The sequence below is a fragment of the Varanus komodoensis genome, unplaced genomic scaffold (genome assembly GCF_004798865.1).
Source record: "Varanus komodoensis strain SLA01 unplaced genomic scaffold, ASM479886v1 scaffold26, whole genome shotgun sequence".
NCBI classification, from domain to species: domain Eukaryota; kingdom Metazoa; phylum Chordata; class Lepidosauria; order Squamata; family Varanidae; genus Varanus; species Varanus komodoensis.
In genome coordinates this window covers 7,557,788-7,584,125 of record NW_025335684.1, presented here as the reverse complement: position 1 = coordinate 7,584,125, position 26,338 = coordinate 7,557,788, and the positions used below count along the sequence as shown (strand labels likewise).

Sequence of the window (26,338 nt, the reverse complement as noted above, 5' to 3'; positions counted from 1 at the left end):
GCCTGCCTTGCACACAAGCAGTGGGAAGAATGAAGGCTTCTGTTCTTCTACAGGGCAGTGGGTATCAAAAAAACAGAATTCTTTATTAATGTCAGAAGATGCCTTGAAAAGGGGGGGAAATCCAGTGCACAGTATCAGCCACACGTGCACATCAGATTTCCAAGAAGTAACTGTGCTTTATTGCTTCCTTCTTATCAGGCTTCTGGCCATGTCAGTAATTCCAGTACCTGATCAGAACAATACCCAATTCAACGAGAAAGGTAAACACCTTTTGCCACAGGTAAATGGAAAGAAAAAACCTCCAGCAGGAAGCACAATCTGTACTCTTAAAGAATCTGATTACAGGGCAGGAACATTCTTTAAGGAGGTATGAACTCTGTAGATCAGGGAAGGGCAGGTGTCAGTTGGCAACACAACAGGCCACATAAATAGATGGCCACTATTTCCTCTTTAAAGGAGTATAAACACACACACATAACTTTTGGAAGGGACGTGACTTAGAGGATGCCAGACCCAGCCAAGATAAGATGGGGGAGATAATATAACAGCCATTACTTCATGTGGCTTTAAATGGGACTAAACAAATTTACAGAAGACGGTTATCAGCCGCCATTGATAGATCACCAACTGCTTTGATGGATAACGGAACTTCCAAATTATGGCAAGGATGCATCTTAATTTGCAGAGGCCAATTTTCCATTTTGAAGGCAGCCTCTATTTGAAGAGTTGTCCAGTGCAACCCAAAGATAAAGAACAGGGAGAGGGCAGCAGGGGCCTTGACGAAGTGCTCCAAGAGTGAGTAGCTGGCCAGAAGGCGTACAGGACGCTCGGTTACAGTTTGCCCCACCATGGTGAAATATACTGCATTTCTGTATGAAGTTGAGCAAATTTAGTCTAAATTTGCAGCTATATTTACAAATGCATATATGCAAATAAGTATATTTGCATCTCTTTCAGCAACTGGGTGACTCCTCCTCCTTCATCTCCTCCTTTTCCTCCTTCTCCTTCATCTCCATCTCTTCTTTCTCCTCCTCCTCCATTTCCATCTGTTCCTTTTCCTTCATCTCCATCTATTCCTTCTCCTCCTCCTCCTCCATCTTCATCTATTCCTTCTCCTCCTTCTCCTTCATCTCCATCTCTTCTGTCTCCTCCTCCTCCTTCTCCATGTCCATCTATTCCTTCTCCTTCTCCAGATGCATAAGTGGTTATTCTATCTCAGGTTTATTAGCTGTATCCCTCTCCATACTAGGAGATGTGGGAAGGAAACATCAATGGAGGGATGCTGCCTTCGTATTATGCTAGAAGGCCATTGTAGGAAATAGTATATTGAACTAGATAAACTTTTGGCCTGAGCCAATTACAGTCCCTGTTATTAATTTATTTGTTTCTGCATATTCTGTATTTGTATGGTGGCTTACAAAACTGCAGACGGAATAACAATATGTCAGTTGTGATATCATAAGACGAATGCTAAGTCTAGCATTCATCCCATCCGTGTTCAAATTACACAGTGACACCTGTTCAGTTCCATGCCTGTCAATTGGTGTACACAGCCATAACTAATTATAGCTCAGTAAACAAACTCTTGATGAATCATAAAGTGGAACTGGTTCCTTTTTGCTTAATCTTAGCAACTTTGGCTGCAAAGAACAGAGCACTAAAAGGCAGTATTTTACCAAAGAGTGCATGTAAACATGACTCTGAATATAACATATTGAGTAAAAATGTGAATTTAAGTCTAAAGAAAAAAAAAGGAGTGCAACATAAATATTTTTAGAATACCTTGCCAATGTGTACAAAAGCTTGCTTGCTTGAGTGGTAGGTTTAGTAAAATGCTTGCCCAGAATGCAATGAAATTTGCATCAAAGTACAACTAGCTAAAACTGAGTGGGTTTACGATAGTGCAAATAAGTATTTATTTTAATATTGTGTACTATGCTGATCAACTGAATCATTAAGTAATGTTAGTTTTATCCTGTTTCTCCCCTTAAGGCTTGCAGTCCCATCTGTAAAAAGGAGTCGGATGGTGGCCTAAAGATGGAGAAATTAAGGTGCCTGTTTGGAATACTATTTCTCAGTAGTGTTGCTACCTCAGCCATTATAAAGTAAACACTTTCATATTTTTCAACCAGGTTCAGAAAGTTTGAGTAAAGTTCAAGTCACAACATCTGTGTATACTAAGAACAAAGCTTAATCCATTTAATTGCACGGCTTGGTGAGAATCAGGGTACCAAAACTAGTTAATTCCAGATGCATGTGTTATGATAAAATGCCAATGATATTCAGCAGAAATACTGTTTCTGCTTGTAATCTAATATGCTTTCATTCAGAAACAACTACAGATTTCATTAATTATTCCATATAAATACCAAACCCAGAAAATCAGTAATTTCATACCCTGCAAGAACACTAAAGCTGTCAACAAGCTGTCAAAGGCATAATTTTCACACAGTTATCAGCAAAAGAACCTATTCAAATGATATTGTTGAAAATCCATCCACTGGCATCACTTAATATCTTTCACTGGGTCAATCTAAGATCTTTCTTAAAAACCGAGGATATTCAAAATGTGTGATTAGTGGTAACACAAGCAAATGTAGACAACATGTTCATTTGGACTAATTTAAAAGTGATTAGCAAGATACAGTGTGCAGTTTTGGTGCTGGAAAAGAATAAAAACCGGGCAGGTGCGGCATTAATAATATATGAACAAAGGAGGGCTTTTTTTCCACTTGACGCAAGCGCAACGACACATTATTGTTCGATGCCCCTTTTTGTTCAAGGCAGGATTCTACAGCACTGGTTGCAGTTAGGTTGAAAAGAACCTAACTCACAGGCTTTGAACTTGTCTTCTCCCATGCATGAATCTCAAATACAAAATAAAATCCAGTTACTGCCCAGCCACAAGCCTGAACAGGCCTCAAAACCTGACACTGGTTAAGTAGGTTTGTAAAAAGGAGACTGGCTGAGTGGCTGTGTCTTTGCTTTTGTGCAATAAAAGCTGGAACAAACAGAACACGTGTAAAGTCAACACATTAGTTCTGTTGTGGCTACTGGAGCCGGAATTAGCCTAATGTGCCAAAGAGTGGGATTTGTTAAGTGAAACCCCTAGCTTCCACTTTCTGTCGTATTTGTGAGGAGAGGGAGCTTTGTGACAGAAAACCACACAGATATTTTAAACGGCAGTGTTGCGGTAAAACATATATAATGATGCATACAGCTTCATAATCTGCACCGTTCTGCAACTCCCAGGTCCAACCAGCAAACTCTTCAATGCATCAAGGACAGGTAGCTTACCTGTAACTATGGTACTCGGAGTGGTTATCTCTGATTCACACATATGGGGTTATGCGCCTGCTCAGATTTCTAGAGCTCACAAATGTTCGAGATGGGAGTCTTGCCCACTTCCTCTGCATACATTTGAAGCGTGATTCTGGCCTGCCTCTTGGTTCTGATTCTGCTGCAGCAGGGAGGTCAAACAAGGTGAGAGACTGAAGTGGGGAAGAGCATGGATTGTGAATGCGACCCGATAAAGGCTCAAAGATCCAGCTGAAGGTAAAGCGAGGGTGTCTTCGAACTGGTGAAGAAAGCCAGGACCTGCTGGTCTGTGGAAAGCAGGATGGAAAGGCTGGAGACTTCTGGGGTGAACAGCGGGACTCCTCTGCACGAGCAAAGGCCGCTGCGAGTTTGGTTGGGGGTTTGGCCACATGTGGGTTGGCCGCATTTGCTCTGAAAGGGTCTCCAGGGGTGGAAGGAGCGGAACACATTCTGTTGAAAAGCTCAGCTCAGGCCCCAGGTGGGTTGGGGTTAATGTGGCCACTGGCTAAGGAGGGTTGGGATCCTTGGCGACATCTTAATTTTGTAGGCACGAGGATGGGTGTCGTCGGCGGATGCACCGAGAAGACCATTGCCCTTGGCTGGATTGTCCTCCGCTCTCGATCAAGCCGGGTGGTCGAGTCCGGCAGCACAGTCCCACCCACGAAAGCTCAAAGGTTGATTTGTTGCTTGCGAGCCTGAGGGCTTCAGCTTGGAATATCATCACCAGGAATTCAGCATCTTCTGGAAGAGGGTTGATGAAGGTCACTGCTTTCCCCCATGAGAACCATTCATAGGCCTTGTAGTGTTTTGCACAGAGTGTCAGGGCTGCAGTGGAGCAGGTCCTGAATCCAGCTGGGTCTTTCTTCCCCGAGTTTGCAGGCGCAGAGGTATAGTCTTTGGTATAGTCTTAAACTGGGATGCTTCCAAGGTTCGAAAAGGAAGGCACAATCCCCTTCCTGAGCCTATGGAGATTTTTCATCTTTCTAAATGTAGCCAGGAAAATAGGAGTTTTTCCCTGGGCAGACCGCATGCAGAAGTGCCGGAAGCATCAGGATAGCAATACGGCAGCAATATTTTGATGCTACAGTGATCCCTGTGCCCCATCTCTGGCATCCAAATTTTGACACTGTTCTGTGTACAGGATACGCCCCAGAAGCAAAAGTATAGCCAACAACTCATACTGCTGCCCCAGAAGGCCTGAACTAGTACCTTTCACCCCGAAACTGTTCATGAGAAAGAAGCTTCTTTCAACAAAAGCAACCGTTTTCGCTTGCAAGGATGAGCTGGTTCTAGACTCTCCTGGAGTCTTTGCATGCAGCACTCAAGATTTAACTGACTCTGCCAAGTGCTAATGAAATGGACCCATTGCATTGCTCAAATCACTTTTTGGAAAGAACGAAAATTGGGACATTCAAGACCAGGACAAACCCCCCCCAAAAACAAACAGGAGGCGGAAATGCTTCCCAGACAAAGCGATACGCATAATGTTGATCTTCAGCTTGAACACACCCACTGAATTATTTGTATTCTCCTTGGTCCTGGTGGGTCCATCATTAGCATAAGACTGAAGATGCATTCTGCCATGAGCATTTATATCCTTAAGCAACTGCCAGTACCCAGTTGTGGGTGTGGTTGCAGAAAACCAGAGGATCAAAGTGTACAAACCAGTAATCCCCCGATTTGCATATCGTTACCATCGCCAGCCACAACGCCTCCACCCTCTTACCAAGCACACTAAAACTCTGCAACTCCCAAATGCTGATTCTTGGCTCAAACACTTTCCCAGGTCGACTGACTTTGGATTTTGTTCTTTTCAGTTCCCTTCTTAATTTAACTTGATTGATTAGGCAGAAGAACATAACAGGCGACCTGCTGGACCAGATCAAAGGCCCGTCATGGAGCTTTCTGTTTACAACCAGAAGCTAACAGGAAACTGGCACATGGGATATGAGTATGGTTTCTCCCTCATGTTGCCCAGGAAATAGTTCTGAGAGGTATATTTCCTCCTATGCTGGAGGGAATTCAACCTCTTGACTTGTTGCCACTGATGGCTTTAGCCTCCATGAATTTCTCAGTCCCTTTTGAAAATCATCTGTTGGCAGCCACCTTTGTGGTAGCAAATTCCATCGTTTAATTATGAGCTGTCTGAAGAACTATTTCCTTTCGTCTGTCCTGCTTTTCCCACCATTCAGCTTCACTGGATATTATGAGGGGGGAAGAAACACTTATACACATCATACATAATTTTAGGTAGCTGCAGAATTCTCCCATTACTCACTGTTTTTCTAAGAGGAAAAGATCATTTGGTTGCCTTTTTCCCAGCTATACAATATCCCTTTTGAAATGTGGTAACCACAACTGTGCCTCATATCCCAATGTTATGATCACAATGTACATTTGTACTGTATAAAGACAGTACAATATTGTCAGTTTTATTTTCAGTTCCTTTCCTGACATTCCTCAACATGGAAAGTACCTTTGCATAGCAACAATTCACTCCCAACTTCCTGATTGTGTTGGCCACCACAACCCCAAGATCTTCTTCCTAGTCAGTCACTATTTGTTTATTTACAACATTTATATGCCGCTCGATTGTGCCACAGCACCTCACTCGGAAGAATCAGTATCTCTTTGCACCTGCTTACGCTGAATACTTCACTGTGAGAATGATACATTTATTCTTATTCTTTGCTCCCCGTTTTTTAACTGGTAACTGATCCAGAAGTACATTGAGAGCCAGTGTAGTGGTTAGAGTGTACGACTAGAACCCGGGAGACTCAGGTTCGAGTCCCAGCCTGGCCACAATCCTCACTGGGAGACTTTGGGCTAGACACTGACTCAGCCGAACCTACTTTACAGGGCTGTTGTGAGGATAAGATGGAAATGGAGAGGATGATGCAAATTTCTTGGAGTTTCTTGAAAGGAAAAAAGGTGGGATATAAATACTTCAATAAATAAGCAAGAGATCTGCAGGAGAGTCCCTTCTCCGGGAACCCTCCATGAAAGAAATTAGGAGAGTAAGTACTCGGAGGAGGGCTTTCTCTGCGGTGGCGCCCAACCTATGGAATTCACTCCCCGAAGAGGTCCGCCTGGCACTGTCGTTACTGGTTTTTCGGTGCCAGGTAAAGACCTTTTTATTTAAACATCATTTTAATTGTTAAAACATATGATCTGGCCAGGGCAACTTTCTTCTTCCTTCTCTTTTCTCCTCCTATATTATTTATTTACTTATTTTATACTGATAATTTTAATTTTATATTATTGTATCTCAGTGTATTTTTTGTATTTTTGTATTTAATGGTAATTTATTATGTTCTATTGTATTTCAATGTATTTTATTGTATTGTAAGCCGCCCTGAGACTTCGGCAAGGGGTGGCATAGAAATGTTATAATAATAACAACAACAACAACAACAACAACAACAACAACAACAACTTCCCCTCTTGTACTGTGGCTGCTAAGCCTGCTCAGTAGTCTTTGGTAAGAAAGTTTAAGTAATAATGTCTTACTGGAGCAAACCTATTCACATGCTCACAGAAACTCTCAAAGGATTCTTTGAAAATGAATGAACCAGAACATATTCTTTCAGAAGCCACATTGATTCTCCTGTAGCAAAACTTGACTTTTGTTGGGAAAATGTGGATAAATCCTGTCAGAAAAAATTACTTCTGTGTGCGTTTGAATTGTGGGATCAAATCCTGTACTCCTTCTCAAAACCAAGCTGTCACTGTTTAAAATGGCATTCCCCACTCCTTTCTCTCACCTTTAGCTGTGGGCTACAGTAGACAGGCCGTTTAGTCCAAATATGCATTGTAAATAGTCATTGTTGGAATTAATTTTACAAGGAAGTATCTTTTGATAGCCCAGAGGCTCCATGTGCCCTGGCCAATTCAGAATGTCTAGAGTAGATAAGAGTCTTGAGTTCATGCATAGTTTCAGTAGCTTGAATTTACATGTCTCAGCAGACCCGGAGATGGGTTTAAGCTACTGAACTAAAGTGTCAATACAGGCAATTGGAAATATTGTAATCTCATTGGAAATATTGTAATCTCATTGTTACTGTGTGATTGACTGACATTCCTTTATCTGTTCTGTATGTGATGACCTCAGAATCTTATTGAAATCTCTGCATTCTGTCATCAATTGCCCTGTACCTGTGTACCTATAAATGCCCTGTAATGGTGTTGAAGCTTGGCAGCAGAGTTCACCTCTGCCTGCCCGGTAATGCATGCATTATCGTGAGTACCGCAGGAACCCTGGGGTAATACAATAAAGCCTCAGATGGTCTGGACGCTTGGTCTTTCCCACGAACCCGAGTTTTATTCCCTCTTCTCAAATTGAGATTCCGGGATTCTGACACTTTCTAGACGCTGAGTAATTTTAGCTTCACTAATGTCTATATTCTTGTATAGTTGTGAGTCACATCTTGGAAGCCTCATGCTATTTTTTAGAAGAGCAGTCTAGGAGAGGAGAGGAGAGGAGAGGAGAGGAGAGGAGGAATCTCAATCAAGAGCACAGTTTATCTTTAACTCTTCCCTCTTCCCCTATGCAGTGTAAAGCCAGGGTGGTGTAGTGGTTAAGAGCTAAGGACTGGGATACAGGCAATCTGGGTTCTACTCCCTGCTCCTTTGCAGCCAACCGGGTGACTTTGGGACAGTCACAGACTCTCAGCCCAACCTACCTCACAGGGTTGCTGTTGCACTGATAAGACTGAGAGCAACAGGAAAATTACGTAAGCTGCTTTGAGTTCTTTGTAAGAAAAAAGGTGAGATATAAATCTAATAAACAAACAAGTCAACTTATGAGGTTACAACTTGCAACAAACAGCAGTTTTGTGTGTGTGCGTGTGAGAGTGCATAGGATTTTCGATGGGAATACAGTTCGGGGACAAAGGATTAACCCTCAGCATGCCACAGATTAATCTGGCTGGTACGAAGTACATAAAATGTCCAAGGGTGTTGAAAGAGTCAACAAGAATTTCTTTGCTTCCCCAGAGTTTTTTAAAGCAAGTCAGAAGATACAAAGGTGGTTGTAAGCAGAACTCACAGTGTGAAAGAAAAGACAAGGACCTTTGAACATCCCAAGACAATGAGCAACAGGATGTGGTTAAAATCTTGGAATTTCTTATTCATGAATCTCCAAATAACTAACTTGCTGTAATCTCTGAATCTTGGTGATGAAAGAAAACCCTACGGAATAATTCCCAGAGGCAGTGGGGAGAGGGGCTGAATTTATGTTTCCAGAGCCTACAACATGTTGTCACGCCACATTCCTTCCCCAATGAAAGGGCACTAAATGCAGCACAGACTAATTCTCCTACCCGCTTTTCATGCACTATAAAGTTGGGATGACCAGCATTTAAATGCGGCAATAAATGAGAAGCACCTCCTTTCCTGGAGGAAGTGTAAAACAGAAGAGTATTTTCTCCCTTCAGCCGGCAAGGCTTCTAGCACTGCGAATGGAACCAACGCAGCCCTGCTTGCCTCTGTTGCAACTTTCAGGATGTGTTCTAACAGGCATTCGCCACTTTTTTTGTTGAACATTCAGAACAAATGACACAATTGCACAGCGCATGCACATCCTACTGGTCATTTCTGGGATTATTTTTCAAATGAGCACACTTTCAAAAGTAATATATGGAGCATTTACAACAAGGAATTGTGCTATTTCCATGCCTTGTAGTGTTATTGATGCTGCACAAATATTTGAAGAACCCTGGAATATTCGAAGAAACTTGGATCATGTTTCTTTGGAACGTCTACCCAAATATTAAGGTGCAAGTCCATTTGTGTCAAGGAGAGTCATACCAATCCCTCTGAGCTTGTCTAGAGTAAAACAGTTTGTACATGCTTGTCTGACTCAAAACATTCCCTTCTGGCCCAGTTTAGTTCGCTTACAGCAAGGAGTGTGAGGTTTAGCTGTCACATTTCTTGCTTTAAGTTTTCCAGTTTGCCTTGATTCATGCTTCTGACGTTACAGGTCCCTCTGGTGTGGCACCCAATGCTCCTTCGGCCTCCACGCATGCCAGCTCCCAGCCTTCCTTTCAGCTTTGATCTCGTTGCGTCATTAGTGACAGAGCTATTTGCGCTGCTCTTTGCCCTTCTGGAGCCGGCAGCGTGCCTTCCAACTTGGCACTATCCCTCGTTTCATTCTGGATGTTTCACTCTGAATCATGGAAGATCCAGAGGGGGCTTACTATGGCCTTCTTCTCTACTAACCGGAGATAGCTTGAGCATCACTGCTGATTTCTGGGATAAGTCCTCCAAAGCGTTTCTGTGTCTCCACCATCCTTAGAGATGTCCACTGGCTCCTGCTGATGGGAGCAGTCCGTGTTCACCTCAGCTTTGACCGTTCCGCCGTGGATCACGCTGTCAGAAGAGCAGTCCCATTTCTTGGAGGAACGCTCTTGACCCACGCAAGCCCTCTCACCAAGATAAGGTGCTCAGCCACCTTAACGAGGGAAAAAGCCAGCTTAAGCTTCTCTTTTAAAGCAAAGCCCTTCTCTGAAAGCAGAGGAAATTCAGGCAACAGGGCCTGGACACCCAAACCTCTTTCCAGTTGCTACTCAAGCGGCAGTTTGGGTGAAATTTCAGCAACCAGACTGGCAGTGCGACGTCTCTTGCACAGTTTTGTGCTTCATCTGCTTTATGCTCACGGTAGGAATTTCTGTGGAATGGGCTGCACGGAACTGTGGACGCAGCTGGATCTTTGCTTGGTTGCTGGAAATTTTTGATATTCTTAGTGTGGGAGGAAAATGCAGGGGTTTTTTTTGGCTGAAGGTACATGGAATCTTGAGGAAAAGTATGATTTGGCTGTGCAGCTACAGCAAGCTTCCAGCTTTTGGGATTTTGGGAGCAGACGGGGCATCATGGGAATCGAAGCACAGGAAATGGCAATACTGATGAGGCTTGGCCATTTCCAAGCTGATATTGACTGCTGGAATTGTTCCTTTCTGATTTCGAAGGTTGCACATATAAAGTGGGGTGGGGAAGTCTTATAAGCTTGTGCTAAAGACTTGCATGTTTTTTTATTATTATTATTATAGCATTTCTATGCCGCCCCTTGCCAAAGCCTCGGGGCGGCTTACAACACAATAAGATACATTGAAATACAATAGAACATAATAAATTACCAATAAATACAAAAATACAAAAAATACACTGAGATACAATAATATAAAATTAAAATTGTTTTGAGCACCTGGACTATTTTATGCCCACTGCAAGAGGGACTGGTTCAACAATCCAGGTACAGGAAGACCTACGATGTTTGGCAGTGTGCGTGAACCTGGAACTCTGCACTGCCGAGCGAGAGAGAGCTCAGAATTATCCCTTCCTCTACAGTTGTGGCATGGGAACTAGCCATCATTTATTTATGCATTATATTTATATCCCACTTTTTCCCAAGGAACTCAGGACAGCTTCCATCATCCCCCCCTCATATTCCCACAACAACCCTGTGAGGTAGGCCAGACTGAGTGTCCACGACTGGCCCAAAACCACTCAGTTAGCTCCATGGCTGAGTGGGAACTAGAGGCCAGAATGCCTGAGTCCCAATTCCATTGGTGTAGTTCCAACAGCTACACCATACCACACCCATTGTTATTCATCCCTGGCATGATTTTTAGCAGGATTTTGGCAAGGACCTATTCAGTGTTGTCTTGCTTCCAGGTCATTACTACCGGCTTTTGCCCTGTGCTCTTAAAGCTATCTTTTACAGCACTGCATGAAAAGACTACAATATTTTGCCTTGTGGTCCAGAATATGGAATACCTATTTTAAATCACAAAGTGTTTATGGGGAAATACCCTATTTTCTGCTCTGGTACTTAGAATACCAAACGTAATTTCAGACCTTATGGGCACTTACAGAGGTCTATAACAACGCCTCAGCTCCATTCCTTTTAAATGTGTTTGCTATGTTTAATGAAAACAAAGCGGACTTTTATGCTCAGTTGGTCATCAAAGCAAAGTAATCACAATCTCAGGGTCAGACTCAGAAAAAGCTGCACAATATCAGAGTGAATTTCCATTAACACCACCTTGTCTGGGCACAAACATTGGACCAAATACTACAGAAGCATCGTAATGAACACGTGTCTATGTGGAGTCCCTCTAGTACGGAAATGTAGTTGTCTCTTTATAACATGCTCCCAATGGACACCAAAAACCTGAAAAGTATGTCCTGAACAAAACACAGCATTAAGTATACCTGTGCTGGACTTCCTATTTCCCCTCAAGCCATTTGTTTGCAAGCAAGGGGGTCAAAATTAAAATCAGGCCTCTTGTTCTGATTGCGGAACACAATTTTCAGGAGTGGTCTTCCGGGTGATGGTCTTCCAAGCTAGGTCTTCTAGCAAGGCCTAGCTTACACCAACATTATCTTCTTGGGCTGGATCAAAATCTGCTCCAGGAATTTTACAGCATAGGCTGAGATACTTAATTGAGCTGTGGGATGTTAATAGATGATCGCCAACAGTTCTAGATAAATTGATACATGTGCGTGTTGGCTGTTCAGATGTCTGTAGGCAAACTGCTTTCATGCTATGTACAATATTGAGTTTTTAAAGGGTTTTAATTAATCGCTGTAAGCCACTTAGACACCTTTGATTATCTGATGGTACAGAACTGTAATAAATGAAACGGTTTATTTCCAAAACGGCAGAAAGGCTTTTAGGGAACAATCCAGTGGTTCCTGGGAGGTTGGTCCCAAGCATCGTAGGATGGTATGGATCCTCACCACCGGAGGCTATAAATGGAGTTACAACCTTGGAGACAAAGGACATTCAAGTGAGACTCTACCTGCTATAAACGGAGCTACAACCTTGGAGACAGAGGACATCCAGGTGGGACTCTACCTGCCTCCAGTGCTGCTGTAGAAAGCTCTGCATTAGCTCCTCATTGAAAGCTACAACAATGACGAAAATGGGGGAAATGGGGCATGGTGGTAGAAGCGAGATGGAGGGATGTGGACCTGCTGGGTCCGGGTGCTTCTCTAGTCCCATCCCTGATACCTTGTTGGACAGGTTCAGACGTCTGTTTCGATGCTTGTACTATTGGGCAAGGACAGGAGGCAAGGATTGGAGATTGGAGACTTTTGTCTCTAAAAAAGCTCAATATCTTGACCATCACTTCCTGCACAGAACCCAGACTTCCACTTTATTAATGCAACCAACACCGAGCTGTGACTCAAAACACGGAGCACTGTTTGCAAGGCATGGGAATCTGGATAATTAAACGCCTAAGAGGAAATCACAAGGTAAACAATTATATAACTAGGTATTAATGTACCAGAAGGCTTAGTTTTCTCACAGTAGTCTGCCAGCAAATCATCGGGAAGATTTCATTGTATTTCATAGCTGGACAGGAAAATAGTTTATGCTGTCTAAAAAAAAAGATTCAGGATATTCTTTTGTCAGCGCCAAAGAACTAGGGGTACACATTTAAATTACTGAACATCTTTCCTGGATGTATAAGCAATTCCACTGCTTATACATTGCTCTTTTCACAAGAACAATGTCACACGGAACTCAGGTATGAAAACTCATGTGCTTAATTGAATGTTCTTTAGAGCTGTTAGTGCCTTGGAGATTACTTCGCAAAATGCTGACGGATTGAAGCCTCTGAACCGGTTAAACAAGACCGGTAAGCCACTGGAAACAAGACTATTGCTTTAGCATTCAGAACCTCCTACCCTTAATCTATGGTATGAATTTAATTACCAGAAAAATCCCTTGTGTGTTAAGTGAGCTACTTATCAGAGGTGAAATTAGGATGTCATGCACAAGGGCAGAGACCCCAAACCATTTTTGGAGCCCTTATTTTTGGAGTTGCAATAGCACCCTGCTGAATACAGGGACTTGCTGAAATCAAGATATAGGAGACATGATTCTGTCTGGTTGCATCGGATCCCCCTGGATCAGCTGGCTTTTTACCCACATTTCCTCACCTGCTGCTGCCCCGAGTCTTTCTTCTTGAGACTTTTTTCAGAAATCAACTGCTCTCGTCTTTCTTGCCCCTACATTTCTTTTTGCACAAAGGTGTTTCCATAGGAGACAGGGTCCTTTAAGGACACACAGCTACTTCAGGGCATATGTAAATGTTTCTGTTTGTGCCCCACAGATCACGACCCCATGGACAACATTCCTCCAGGCTCCCCCGTCCTCCACCATCCCCCGGAGTCCACCCAAGCCCACACCCACCGCCCCAGTGACCCCATCCAGCCACCTCATCCTCTGCCATCCCCTTCTCCTTCTGCTGTCAATGGTTCCCAGCACTGGGGTCTTCTCCAATGAATCCCTCCTTCTCATTAGGTGGCCAAAGTATTGGAGTTTCATCTTCAGGATCTGGCCTTCTAAAGAGCAGTCAGGGTTGATCTCCTCAAGGACTGACCGGTTTGATTGCCTTGCTGTCCAAGGGACTCGCAGGAGTCTCCTCCAGCACCACAATTCAAAGACCTCAATCCTTTTGCGCTCAGCCTTCCTTATGGTCCAGTTTTCATAGTCACACATTGCAACTGGGAAAACCATAGCCTTGACTATACGCACTTTTGTTGGCAGGGTGATGTCTCTGCTTTTTAGTATGCTGTCTAGTGCACATCCGCCATCCTCCGGAGTCCACCCAAGCCCACACTCACCACCCCAGTGACCCCATCCAGCCACCTCATCCTCTGCCGCCCCCTTCTTCTTTTGCCATCTATTGTTCCCAGCATTAGGCTCTTCTCCAGGGAGTCCTTCCTTCTCATCAGGTGGCCAAAGTATTTGAGCTTCATCTTCAGTATCTGACCTTCTAAAGAACGGTCAGGGTTGAGCTCCTTCAAGACTGACTAGTTTGATCTCTCTGCAGTCCAAGGGACCCTCAGGAGTCTTCTCCAGCACCATAACTCAAGAGCGTCAATTCTTTGGTGCTCAGCCTTCCTTATGGGGCAACTCTCACAGCCATACATGCATATGTAAACAGGCACATGCAAAATTGGGCATTCCTGGCTCTGTGTGCCTGAGCCCCCAAACCTTTTGGCACCTAGCACAGTCCTTCCTAGATAGTCGTTTGACAAAGAAATTTTAAAGTTTTCTTCTAGGTCAAAAAAGAGGACCCTCTAAATTCTCAAAAAGAGCTGAGTCACTTAATTCTCTCTTTTCTTTCCTTCCTTTTAACTGGTTCTCCATTGCATCTAGTGCTGCGACATCTCTACAGGCAAAGTTAAACGCTGCAAGTTTTAGTAGAGTTTATGAATATCAGCTCCTTTCTTCTTTATCTTCATTATCTCACATCTTTTCTTGCTTGCCCTTTATTTTTGTTCTGTAGAGAATTTACAGAATTCTGCAGTTTATCATCTCTCTGGCTCTGTTGTTGTAATTTCTTACTGACTTTAAATTCCACATATCAGATTTCTTTCATGTGGATTTAGGGAGAAACTGCATAGGACTTCCCTCACACGCACCATTAGAAGGTGTTCAGAAGCTGTGGCGTCTGTTTTATTCTACTCATTTTTTGTAAGCCATCCCGAGACGCTTGTACTGGACGGATTAGAAAATAATATTTTCTATTATAAATAAATAGATAGATAAATAAATAGAAATAAAAAAATAAATAAAATACATAATAAATCAGCTTGCCGGGTAGCGATGCATGGGAGAGCTTTCTCGGTGGCAGTTGAGCAAAACATTTCTTAAGTAAGTGAAATATTCTGGGCAGCAGCTTCACCACGTAAAGAAGAAAGTTAACTTAAGACATCATTTTTATTGGTTGATCATCCATGGCCGAGAGAACAGAAGTGAGGTTCTTAAAAACAGTGTAAAAGCAAGCAAAGCGATACTCTGACAGGCTAAAGGAATGTGATGCTTACGAAGCCCATGTGAGTAGAAGCAGGTTGAATTCTAAAAGTGGGGGCATCGTTCTATGGATTCTAGTGGGCATTTGCTCTGATTGTGGGGTGGGGGGGGATGAGTGTGGAACAGCTTGTCCAGACAAGCTCCTAAGAAGGGGGAGCTAGGATTCCTCTCTCTAATTAAAGGGATGTAATCAAAGCAGATTTTCTCCCACGGCCAGATGGAGATTCAGCATCCAGGAAGGCGACCAACACGGGGTTTGGAGCGTATTTCATGATACTGTGACCTTATGGGAACAACCCGGGTCCGACAGGGCAATTAAAAGGTGGGAAAGCCGGAAAAAGAAGGTGGAGGTCACCCCTGCTGATGGAGAAGACGTTTCGGCCATCAATGCCACGAGGGATTGCTTTTGCTGAGGCTTTCTCAGCTCTGCCTCTCCCAGTCTGTGAATAGGAGAGCACATCAAATCTTTTCACGACTAGAAAGGCAATTTAATTGTTTAGGCTGCAAAGGAGTTGAAACTGTGAAATTAAAGAAGAGATTCTTATTCTAAGAACAGAACTTCCCTTCACTGATGGTGAAACACTCTCTTGGCTCACTAGGATTTTGGGCTTGCTCCTTTTCCTACCTTAATACTGAATTTCCCTGGCTATTGTACTTCTTTGGACCTTTCCAATGGGCCAGACTTTCTCCTCTGACCCCTTCTCATTGTAAACACTTTTTACTCGAACTAGTATATTTTCCTGTTTCAAAGCCAGGTAAAAATTGAACTCTCGATCAAGCTTTTTTCAGCCTCTGCTATCTTCTGTGCTACTCTCTTGGTTATTCCTCATTTTAATCCAGTTCATCTCTTGACATTTTTGTTCTCATTTCAATTTGTTCGGAATGCCATTCCTTTATCACAACTAGATTATCCACAACCCCTTGTATTTGTGGTCTTGCCTTTGGTCAGCAAAATACTTTGAGCACAGATTTCAGCTTTTGGCTGATAAGCATTTTATATTGGCATTATCTATTTTCTGCCTTAAATTCTGCAAAACAGGCTTAGGTGATCTGTCCTCATTCATCCTTATCCAGAAGTAAATGTCATGCTTCGACCTACACAATCTTCTTGTCCTGCCCTGAACCCTCAGGCCTTTTCACTGACAGTCACCAATATCTGATCATTTTTGTGGTCTAGTTCCTATTTCTTCAAAGCATTTCCCGTTAATTCACTAGAGTCGAATGTTTTAATCTTTTCCTTCTGGATTATTTTGAACTGCCTCCTTTCTTCAAGTTCATTGTACCTTTTGTTCTACTTTCTTTTCTTCTATCCTTAAGCCATCTTTGCTACCTAGGGTTCCCCCTCTCAGTTTCAAGCTAGTTGTGGTTACTGTAATTCTGAAGAATATCCCCTCTTAATCCTCTTTTTTCCTGTTACCACCCAGTCTACTTTTTATCCTGTCTTTTTCGTCTTAACCTTTGCAGCAGGCTGTTTTTGCTGCATTGCCTTTTGTTTCTTTGAAATTGCTTTTTGTTCTCAATCAACTTGGCTTCCAACCTTCCATTCTATGGAAACGGTTTAAACATCAGCTCCTGATTTTCTTCTATTTAAATAAACAATGTATTTGATCTCTTGACTATTGATGTGGATCTTTTCTCCGTTTGATAACTACATGATATATTATTCTCTTTTGTACGCTTAGTCAAACTTTTCTCTCTGGGCACTTATTTGTGTGTAATTTTATCTGTTCAAGAGTTCTTGATTGTGGTTTTATGCATAAGTCTTTTTAACTTATTCTTCCCTCCCGATTTATATCCTGCCTTTTTCCTACAAAGGGCTCAAGGCAGCTTACATCATTCTCCTCCTCCAACTTATCCCCACAACAACAACCCTGTGAGGCAGGTTGGGCTGAGAGTCTGTGACTGGCCCAAAGTCACCCAGTTGGCTCCATGGCTGAGCGGGGACTAGAACCCGGATCGCCTGAGTCCCAGTCCCATGCTCTTAACCACTACACCACACTGGCTCTCCCTCTAATTTCCTCAAGGTCCTTAGACAGAAGCAATCTTATAATTTCCATGCTCCCAATCAGCTGTGCTGAGCTGTAGGACTTTTTTCCTCTAAATATGTATTGGATTGTACCTTCAATCTGATTAGATACCCAAAGCCCTGTATTATAAACATTTCTTTGTACTCTGTATTTTAACTGCCTCTTGGCTCCCTCACATATTTTGATATTAATGATAAAACTGCAAATTATCACTGAAAAGCTATTCTATGAAAATTACAGTTGGATATAATTCTTTACACTTTTTCGTTGAAGATACAAGAGCCCTTAATGCTATTATTTCTAAATGTCTAAACTTCGAAGCTGCTGTTGCTTTCTCCTTTAATTTTTCTATGTATCTGCTTTCTCCTGGAGTAGGAGAAAGCCTTTGACACACATACCTCCTTTGATACACATACTTCCTTATATTTTCTTTGTCTTATCTTTGAAACTCATTACCTACAGGCATTCAAATCAAATGCCACCTACTCTTTGAGAAACATTGCCAAATACAACGTTCATTTATCCAATTAACTAAGTTAATTCAATGTCTCTCCTCCTTCCTTATTTTCTCACAATTCCTCATTTTCTTGCCTTATTTAACTCATAAGTCTGCTGGCAGAGTTTTATGTTTATTCTATAGTGTTTTACATTCGGCATTACACAGCAGCCTTTAAGAGACTTTAGCAGTAGTAATTTTACCTGATTATAAAATCTGGCCTGTTTGGCTCAGGTTCTGAACATTTAAGTTTTCAACATCCTGAAAAGCGTTTTGAATGTAAAAGAAAATACAGAGATATACTTGCATTACTGCTGTACTGGCATATTCCTTCCCACCCAAATGGTGTATTTGAACATGTAATTTTACCGGCATTTCTCAATAGGTGCATGGAATAGACTGACGCAGACTGTTGCCTATCAAAGCTTATGCTAAATAAACTGGCCAGTCCCCAGAATATTTTGTTTGGAAAAAAAAAACACAAAAAACAAAACCACAATTCAGTTCAGAAACCTTTCCTCCTTATCAAAATAACCCAAATTTCCGTTACAGTAGAACTTCACTTTAGCATTTATTGATTAGATCTATATCCCACCTTTTCCTTATAAGAAACTCCAAGCGGCTTCTGTCACTGTCCCCCCACTGCTCTTAACTTTCTCCCCACAACAATGACCCTGCAAGGTAGGCTGGGCTGGGAGTCTGTGACTGGCCCAAAGTCAGCCCACTGACTCCGTGGTCGAGCAGGGACTCCAACCCAGACGGCCTGAGTCCCAGTCCTGTGCTCTGAACCACCACATCATACCTTCTATGCACTCCTTCCCAGCCTAGTATCGGGCCCCTGTTGCAAAACATGCTTCCGCTTACACAGGACTCAGGAATATCTGATAAGTGGCCAGACGGCTGTACATTCAGCTCTGAGCCTCTGTCTGGAATGTCTCCTTTGCTCGTGCATCAAACCTGGTAAAGGGCAGGGCGAGAACGAATTTCAGCTCTTCCAACCCTGCAATCTCCTGGAGCAGGATGTGACTTCCGGGCATCTAGTGGTATCCACTGATTCTCCCTTGACAGCCAGAACTACTAGGCTGCTCACAAAGGGCACCTCTTTGTTCTCATAGCGTTACAGGTTGGTTCTACCAAAAAAGGGGGGTAGGACTTGACATCTCTCAGCATGACTCCTTTTTCATGGTCGGGAATGATGCACAGAGACCACAGTGAAGAAAAGCACCTATTAGAAAGCCAGTGGAAACTTACACACACCCTTTGACAAGAGAGGTTTCAGGGTGGTCCCTTTGAATGGATTAATATTATTCAGATTGCAACAGTTTCTAATAGTTTGGCCTCTTTCTCACTTACTACAGGCTTAAATTCAGGTTCAGAGAAGCCATGGTTATGGTAATGGATTGATTCAAGGCTGCAGGATGATCTGCCTCTTCAACATTCATTTGCTTTGATTTGCAACAACAAGAGAGTATGAAAACACTTGCAAATTAAGACATTTGCAAAAGTCCTTAATAAAACCAGAGGTAGGAGAGTCTATTCTGATCCATGCAACTTGTAAGTATTTTCACCAATAATTCATTCTATTTCTACATCGATCTTCCCTTTGCTTTTCAGAATAGTTCAGTGTGCATTCTAATGCATCTTGAACTGCCAAATTTATGGCATATTTAGATGGAGACACCAATCTCAGTGAAACACCTGTCCATACTGGGTTTTAGTCTGGATGTTTGCACTATCCATGGTACTGAACCCATCCACCAAACAGATTCAGTTCATTTAAAATTCAGATTGATCAAGTCATACCATATAAAAAGTCACAGAAGAAATCAGTCAATCAATCAATTAAAAAAAACTTCAGTTAGCTTAGAATTCTATGACTGAAGTTTTGACCAGGTCAAGGAGCTGGACCTCATGATTCTTTGAGCGTATCAACTGCATTAGCTTCTGCTTCATTTCTGTACTACTGCTAAAGTCCTAAATGGCTTGGGACTAAACTACCTAATGGACCATCTCCTCATGGTTGAACCTGCCTTTCTTTTCAGATCAACTAATATAACCATCTTTTATGTACCAAGTTTTGGATCTTTGCATTTATGGAGACGCCTGCCCAAACAGCTTTATTTCGTTTGCACTTCAAGAATTCTTTCCACAATCTTTTAATTATGTTGCTTAAGCATTATCTCCTGACCATCTTTTAACACCCTTCTTTACACTACTCTGTTACTGTGTGACCTTATTTTTAAATGTCGCATCACTGTATTTATTTCATATTTTTAAAGGTGCTTTTCAGGGCTAAACCCTCACACATTTGTCCTAGGGAATTGAGAGCCCATGTACAAATTGACCATTTGAGAATCAGAGTCCCGATTACTTTAAGACCTTTTCTGGCTGAGATAAGCCATCCATAAAAGGTGGCTTTCAAAAGCGAAGGCTTTAAGCCTTCCCTAAAAGGCAAGTTGGAGGGGCAAGACATACTTTCATGGGACTCTAATTCCAAATTTAATTCAAACAAATATGCTGAATTCCTCCAGCTTCTCTATATTAAATACTGACTCTGTTCTTTCTTTTGGAAGTGCTGAAGCTTCATACTGCTTCAAGGACTGCTAAAAATATCACACTGCTTCATCCAGTTTTCTGACCTTCTGCTTTCTTCAGCCAGCACTTTATCAGAGATTGAACTGGAGGGAGTCCAAAGCCTTGTTTTCAATGAACATAAAAATGTTGTACAGGGACTTTATGGGATATTTTAAGTCCTCCATTAGAAAATGATCACAGAGGCAACTCGGCTATTAATTCTGCATTTTTAGCTCTGTACTGGACACTGGTGCAGCTTTGCGACAAACACCATGTGACGTTAGTTCAGTCTTTGTTCCTTGCATGGCGTTTTTTGCTTTTTCAATTAACCGCTGACGGAAGGTGGGACGTGAGCCAGCTCAGGACTGTGGCGGGGTTGTTCGGCCATGCTTCTACCTGAAGGAAGACATCACCTGTGTCGGCCAAGGAAGGTATGCGCCACTCTGCTTGGATCTAGCAAGGGTACCTCCCACTTGGATCAAAATGGGGCAGCGGGCTTGCCACTTGCCCCCACGTATTTAATAACACATAAGTACTGAGATACTGTACTGGGGGTACAAATACAGTCCATAGAACTACTGAGGGCCAGTGTGGTATACTGGTGAAGAACGTGGGACTGGGACTCAGGCGATCTGGGTTCTACTCCCTGTTCAGTCATGAAGCCAGTTGGGTGAATTTGGGACAGTCACGGACTCTCAGCCCAACCTACCTTGCAAGGTTGTTGTTGTGAGGATAAGACTGAGAGCAACAGGAGAATTATGTAAAGTGCTTTGCGTTCCTTGCAAAAGAAAAAGGTGGGATATAAATCTAATAAATATATACAGAAAGTCTTGTTGAGTATGCTCCCAGGTTATGAATTATGAGTGAATCCAGATTAACATGCTAAAGCCTTTATAGCCAGTGTGGTGCAGTGGTTAAGAGCATGGGACTGGGACTCAGATGATCTGGGTTCGAGTCCCCACTCAGCCATGGAGCCAACTGGGTGACTTTGGGCCCGTCACAGACTCTCAGCCCAACCTACCTCACAGGGTTGTTGTTGTGGGGATAAGATGGAGGAAATGTAAGCTGCCTTGAGCCCTTTGTAGGAAAAAGGCAGGATATAAATTGAAATAATAATAATAATAATAATAATAATAATAATAATAATAATAATAAAAGAGTTAGCATATATGCACTTTCTTCCTCTCCCATATAGGGAGAGGAAGTAGCCTAATGACTGCCTCTTTAAAAGAGTTACTTTAGCATGTGCCGATTTAATGTAAAGCTGCAGCTCCTGTGCTCGCTTGTTCAGCACTAAAGCGCCGCTGAACGCAGGGTAATTTATTTTAAAGCATGCATGTGCGGTGGCATGCGATGCATTTAGACGCTGTATCCTCTGATATTTAAAGAAGAAAGTGGATGTTATAAAATACAGCAAAAATAGACATCAAGTCAGTTTAGTGCCCAAGGAATGTTTTAGCCAAAGCTTCTGATGTCACATCATGCCAAATACATTTTCTGTGACCACTAAAAAAACCCCCTTATTGGAAGAATATGATAAAAAAGCCCCCAAAACTTTAGTTTTGCCCCCACTGCCCTCTCTGGGTGCCCAGTTTTAGACTTTAAGATCCGTGGCAGCAGAAACCTGGCTTTTCCTGCTTATGGCATCAAATGAAATGCCATGTTGACAATGCATAACAATAATATGTTCTTGTCAGTCACTGCATTGTTATGCTTATGAACCTGAATGACTGCTACGCATCAGACACATCAGCATATTGAGATTCCTAGTGTATCTAGCAAGTCCTTCCCAAAATTAACTTGCAAAACAATTAAGGTGACTACAATATGATTTGCTTTTTCGCTGTTAATATTCTGTATTCAAGCCAAGGGAGTGACCAGTGGAATAGGGATGCCTTTAGAATGAAGGCAAAGAAGGTGAGCAAGAGAGGGAGGGAGGGAGAGATGATGAGTTACCTGCACATCCAGGTATAAACAATCCCTGCACTTTGCTTTTATTGTAAACTTGAACTGGACCACAGATTCCCCAACATTAATTCCCTTTTTTAAGCCTATTTTCCCTTGACTCATATCTTTCCTCCTCCCGTTTATTCTGTGCATGGTATTTTAGGTATACCATTCAGCAAAACAGAGCAGGTGGACGGATGCCTAAGGAGGCTGACAGGAAGAGCAAGATAAAAGCCAACCTGGTTTTCTGCACGCTTGCTCCATTTCCAATTTCACAAAATAGGAAATAACGGATATGCCCAAGACTGTACCACCACAGGTAGAAACTCCAGATCAAAAATACTCCAGATCCTGCTATTTGGGAGTGGGGAATACACATTTCAGTCCTAGAGTATATTTGTTTGAGCAATGAATTCTGTCATTAATTCTGCATAGGTTTGGATGCTCTCTCAGATTCAGCCCGTCATGAAGAAGTTAGAAATTGAGGCTTTCGTGTGATGTTTGCAGAAGCTACACTCTGTGTCTTGTCAACTGAGAAGAAGTTGAGTCCACCAGTAAAATTAAGAAGCTTCAGCATTCATTCTGTGCACCAAGAAACATTCTTTGGGACTCAGGAGTGGCCAACCTTCAGGTGTGTTGGCCTACAACTTTCAGCAGCCCTAACCTGTGTGACCAATGACAAGAGATGACGGAACACACAGACCAAAACATGCAGACATCCAGAAGTGGCCCATCTCTATAATGGCGTATCTCTATAAACTGATCTACTTACCTAGATCTTTGGAAACAAGGGATGCCACGGCAATATCACCTATTTTTGCAACGCCATCGTAGTATGCTCTTCCGGCAAGAATCATACCTATAGAAAGCAATCAAATGGATAAAGGAAAGACGTTATATTCTAAAATCAACACATTTACCGGTCAACAATGCATCACGGAGATTTGTTTCGAGGAGGAGAAATGGGATGATAACAGTAGGGCAAAGCATAGATACATCTGATCATTGGGTTTTGAATTCATGCTCTATGTGGCTTGCAGTAAGAAGGTAAGAAAAGTCTGACTGGGTCAGACCCAAGGTCCATCCAGCCTAGCACTCCGTACACACGGTGGCAAACCAGCCGCCCACAGGGTCCCTCAAGCAGGACGGGTGCCAGACCTCCCCCCGCCCAGCTCCTCAGCAACTGGTGTGTGCAGCTATGCAAGACCTCTGGTGGAGGCAGCGGCACATGGCCAGCAAGGCTAGTAGCCACTGATAGCCTCCTCCCTCGTGAATCTGTCCAATCTCTTTTTAAAGTTATAGAATGACAGAATAGGGGAGTTCGAAGGGACCAAGAAGGCCATCTAGTCCAGCCCCCTGCTGTTGCAGGACACCACGTCACACCATCCCACTCAGCTGGCTGTCCAGTTTCACCTTGAATGTCTCCAGTGGGGGAGAGCCCCCACCTCTCCAGGCAGCTGGTTCCACTGCCGTATTGCTCTGACAGTGAGGAAGCTTTTCCTGCTATCTGGCCTGAACCTGGGTTGTCACAACTTCAGTTGATTATTCATCCAGATTGGCGGCCATCACCACTTCCTGTGGCAGTGAATTCCACAGTTCACCTATACACCATGCAAATAAGTCCTCCTTTTTAGCTAAAGGAACACTTGCATCCATATATGCCCTCCCGCCCCTTGAGATCAGCAACAGATGCCCTTCTCCGGGAACACTCTGTGAAGGATATTAGGAGGGTGAGTACCTGGAGGAGGGCCTTCTCTGCGGTGGCACCCCACCTCTGGAATGTGCTCCCCAGAGAGGTCCGCCTGGCACCATCGTTATTTGTTTTTCGGCGCCAGGCTAAGACCTTTTTATTTATAACTTATTTTAAGTGTTAATTTATTACGTAGGATTTAAAAAAAAATTAAGCCGAGATGCACCGGGTTTTAATATTTTTAGTGTGTAACTTTGTTGTTGTACAATTTTGTATGTTTTTGTTTTTGTTGTGAGCCGCCCCGAGGCTTTGTTGCGATGGGGGCGGCATAGAAATGTTTTAAATACATAAATAAATATGTCCTGCATCTCCCACCAGTCACCTTCATGAGATCTCCCGCTTGGGTTCTAACCTTGTGGAAGAGGGAGAAATTGTCCCCCTGTCCACACCTTGCATAACTTTAAGCACCTTGTGCCCTGTTTTTCTTTTTTGCTTCCTTTCAAGAGTTGGAAACAGTCGTGATACAATCCCACAGCAGTGTATTAATTCAATGGCAAGGAACACTTGGCAGTTACTCCGTTTTGGGTAGAGGCATTCACAGGGTTAATCTCCCAGAAATCACTTGCTTGTCCACAGATGTATTGCTGGGTCATTGCCCAGTAAGATGGGGTCTCACATTCAGAAACTCAAAATGAATCCCAAGAGCTGTACCAGAACACCAGAAGACACATAATGCAAGCATAAATCACTGGAAGCAATCCATCAGCACAGAATTTTACCTCCCTCTTTGTACATGAACTTGCAGTGTACAGATGTTAATTACCAGATATTTACCAGAGAACAGAGACAGTGCATACAGATACTCTTCCTAATTCCAACGTGGTGACTCATTTATTCGCATGCCTTTTAAGCACAGCCTATGGAGACCTACCCTGAAAGTGCGGTTGCCACTCAATCCCCAACTCTTTCCCCGTCTCCCCAGCAGCTTTCCTCCACCTCTCTTAACATTTACAATTTTAAGACCTGTACAAATATTGAACAATGAACGAATAACACGTAGACATGGTGGAAAAAACACACACACGCAATTAAATGCAAACAAGATAGGCTTTGGGCTGTATTTCAACTGCCAACACACCTGTAATTTCCATGCACCTTGGTAACTTCACCCCACCCTTACCATCCTGCACATGGTTTTCTTTCCTAAGGAACGTCTTTATTTTCTCTCCTGGGTAAATCACCTGTCTTGCCTTTGAGAAGGACGGTTTTTAAGTTTGCATTTGCAAACTATCAACTTCCCTCTCCCCATCCCATTCCAATAAATGTATTTAGATTTACACCCCACCTTTTAATCAAAAGGTGGCACTTAAGATGGTGTACAAGAGACGGTAATATACTACTCTCCCACTCCAAAACCCAGCAGTCTTTAGACCCTGGCCAGAGCATGCTTCTCTTCAGCTCGGTAGTCCAGGGCAATGGGCAAGAAGCTGAGCTGTCCTTCTGGCACAGGGAGGGTGGAAATAGAAGCAACCTCGCAGCTGCTTCTCCCAGGGCAGATGGATCAGGCCAGGCTGGTCTTCCCCTTGCCATCTTGTTCTCCCTTGGAGGCCAGAGTGCATTTCCTTATGTTGACCCTTGGCCCCAGCCAATGGCAGTGGCCAAAATGTGCCCCATTATGAGATAATGTCTTATCCAGATAGTTTTAACCGTAAGTCGTGCTGACGTGTTTGCGCTGCAACTCTTCTATAACTAGTATGATCATATTGATCGTGAAATCAATGCCTTTAAATGAAATTTATGGGTTGCTTACTAGCTATATGTGGGGCTACCCTTGAAGACGGTCCGGATACTTCAATTGGTTCAAAATAGAGCTGCCAGGCTGCTGACGGGGACTGGGCGTTATGTTCACACGACTCCAGTTCTCCGTCAGCTTCACTGGCTTCCCATTGAAGTCCGGGCCCAATTCAAGGTGTTGGTGATGACCTATAAAGCCCTAAACGGCTTGGGTCCTGGTTACCTGAAGGAGCGCTTACATCCATATATGCCCAGCCACCCCTTGAGATCGGCGGGAGAGGCCCTTCTCAGGGAACCTTCCGTGAAAGAAATTAGGAGGGTGGGTACTCGGAGGAGGGCCTTCTCTGCGGTGGTGCCCAATCTATGGAATGCGCTCCCCAGAGAGGTCTGTCTGGCACCGTCGTTATTTGTTTTTCGGTGCCAGGCGAAGATCTTTTTATTTAAGCGGCATTTTAATTGTTAATATTATTGGATTTTATCTGGCCAGGGCGGCTTATTTTATATTGGTATTTTTGTATTTTTAACTTAATGTTTATATTTTTTTAATTTAACGTTATAATTATTTTTTAACTTATTGTTGTAAGCCGCCCCGAGGCTTCGGCGAATGGGGCGGCATAAAAATGTTTTAATAAATAATTAAATAATTAAATATCCTCCTCAGA

General features: G+C 42.9%; 1 protein-coding gene across 1 annotated transcript in view; it reads right to left on the bottom strand.

Moving 5' to 3' along the window:
• Positions 1 to 26,338, bottom strand: part of BAIAP2L1 (BAR/IMD domain containing adaptor protein 2 like 1) — a 68,788-nt gene that overhangs the window by 22,055 nt on the left and 20,395 nt on the right. Inside the window, exon 3 of the mRNA XM_044433345.1 lies at positions 22,965 to 23,051. Within this exon, the coding sequence (XP_044289280.1) occupies positions 22,965 to 23,051 (87 nt within the window). The remainder of the gene's footprint in view (positions 1 to 22,964; positions 23,052 to 26,338) is intronic.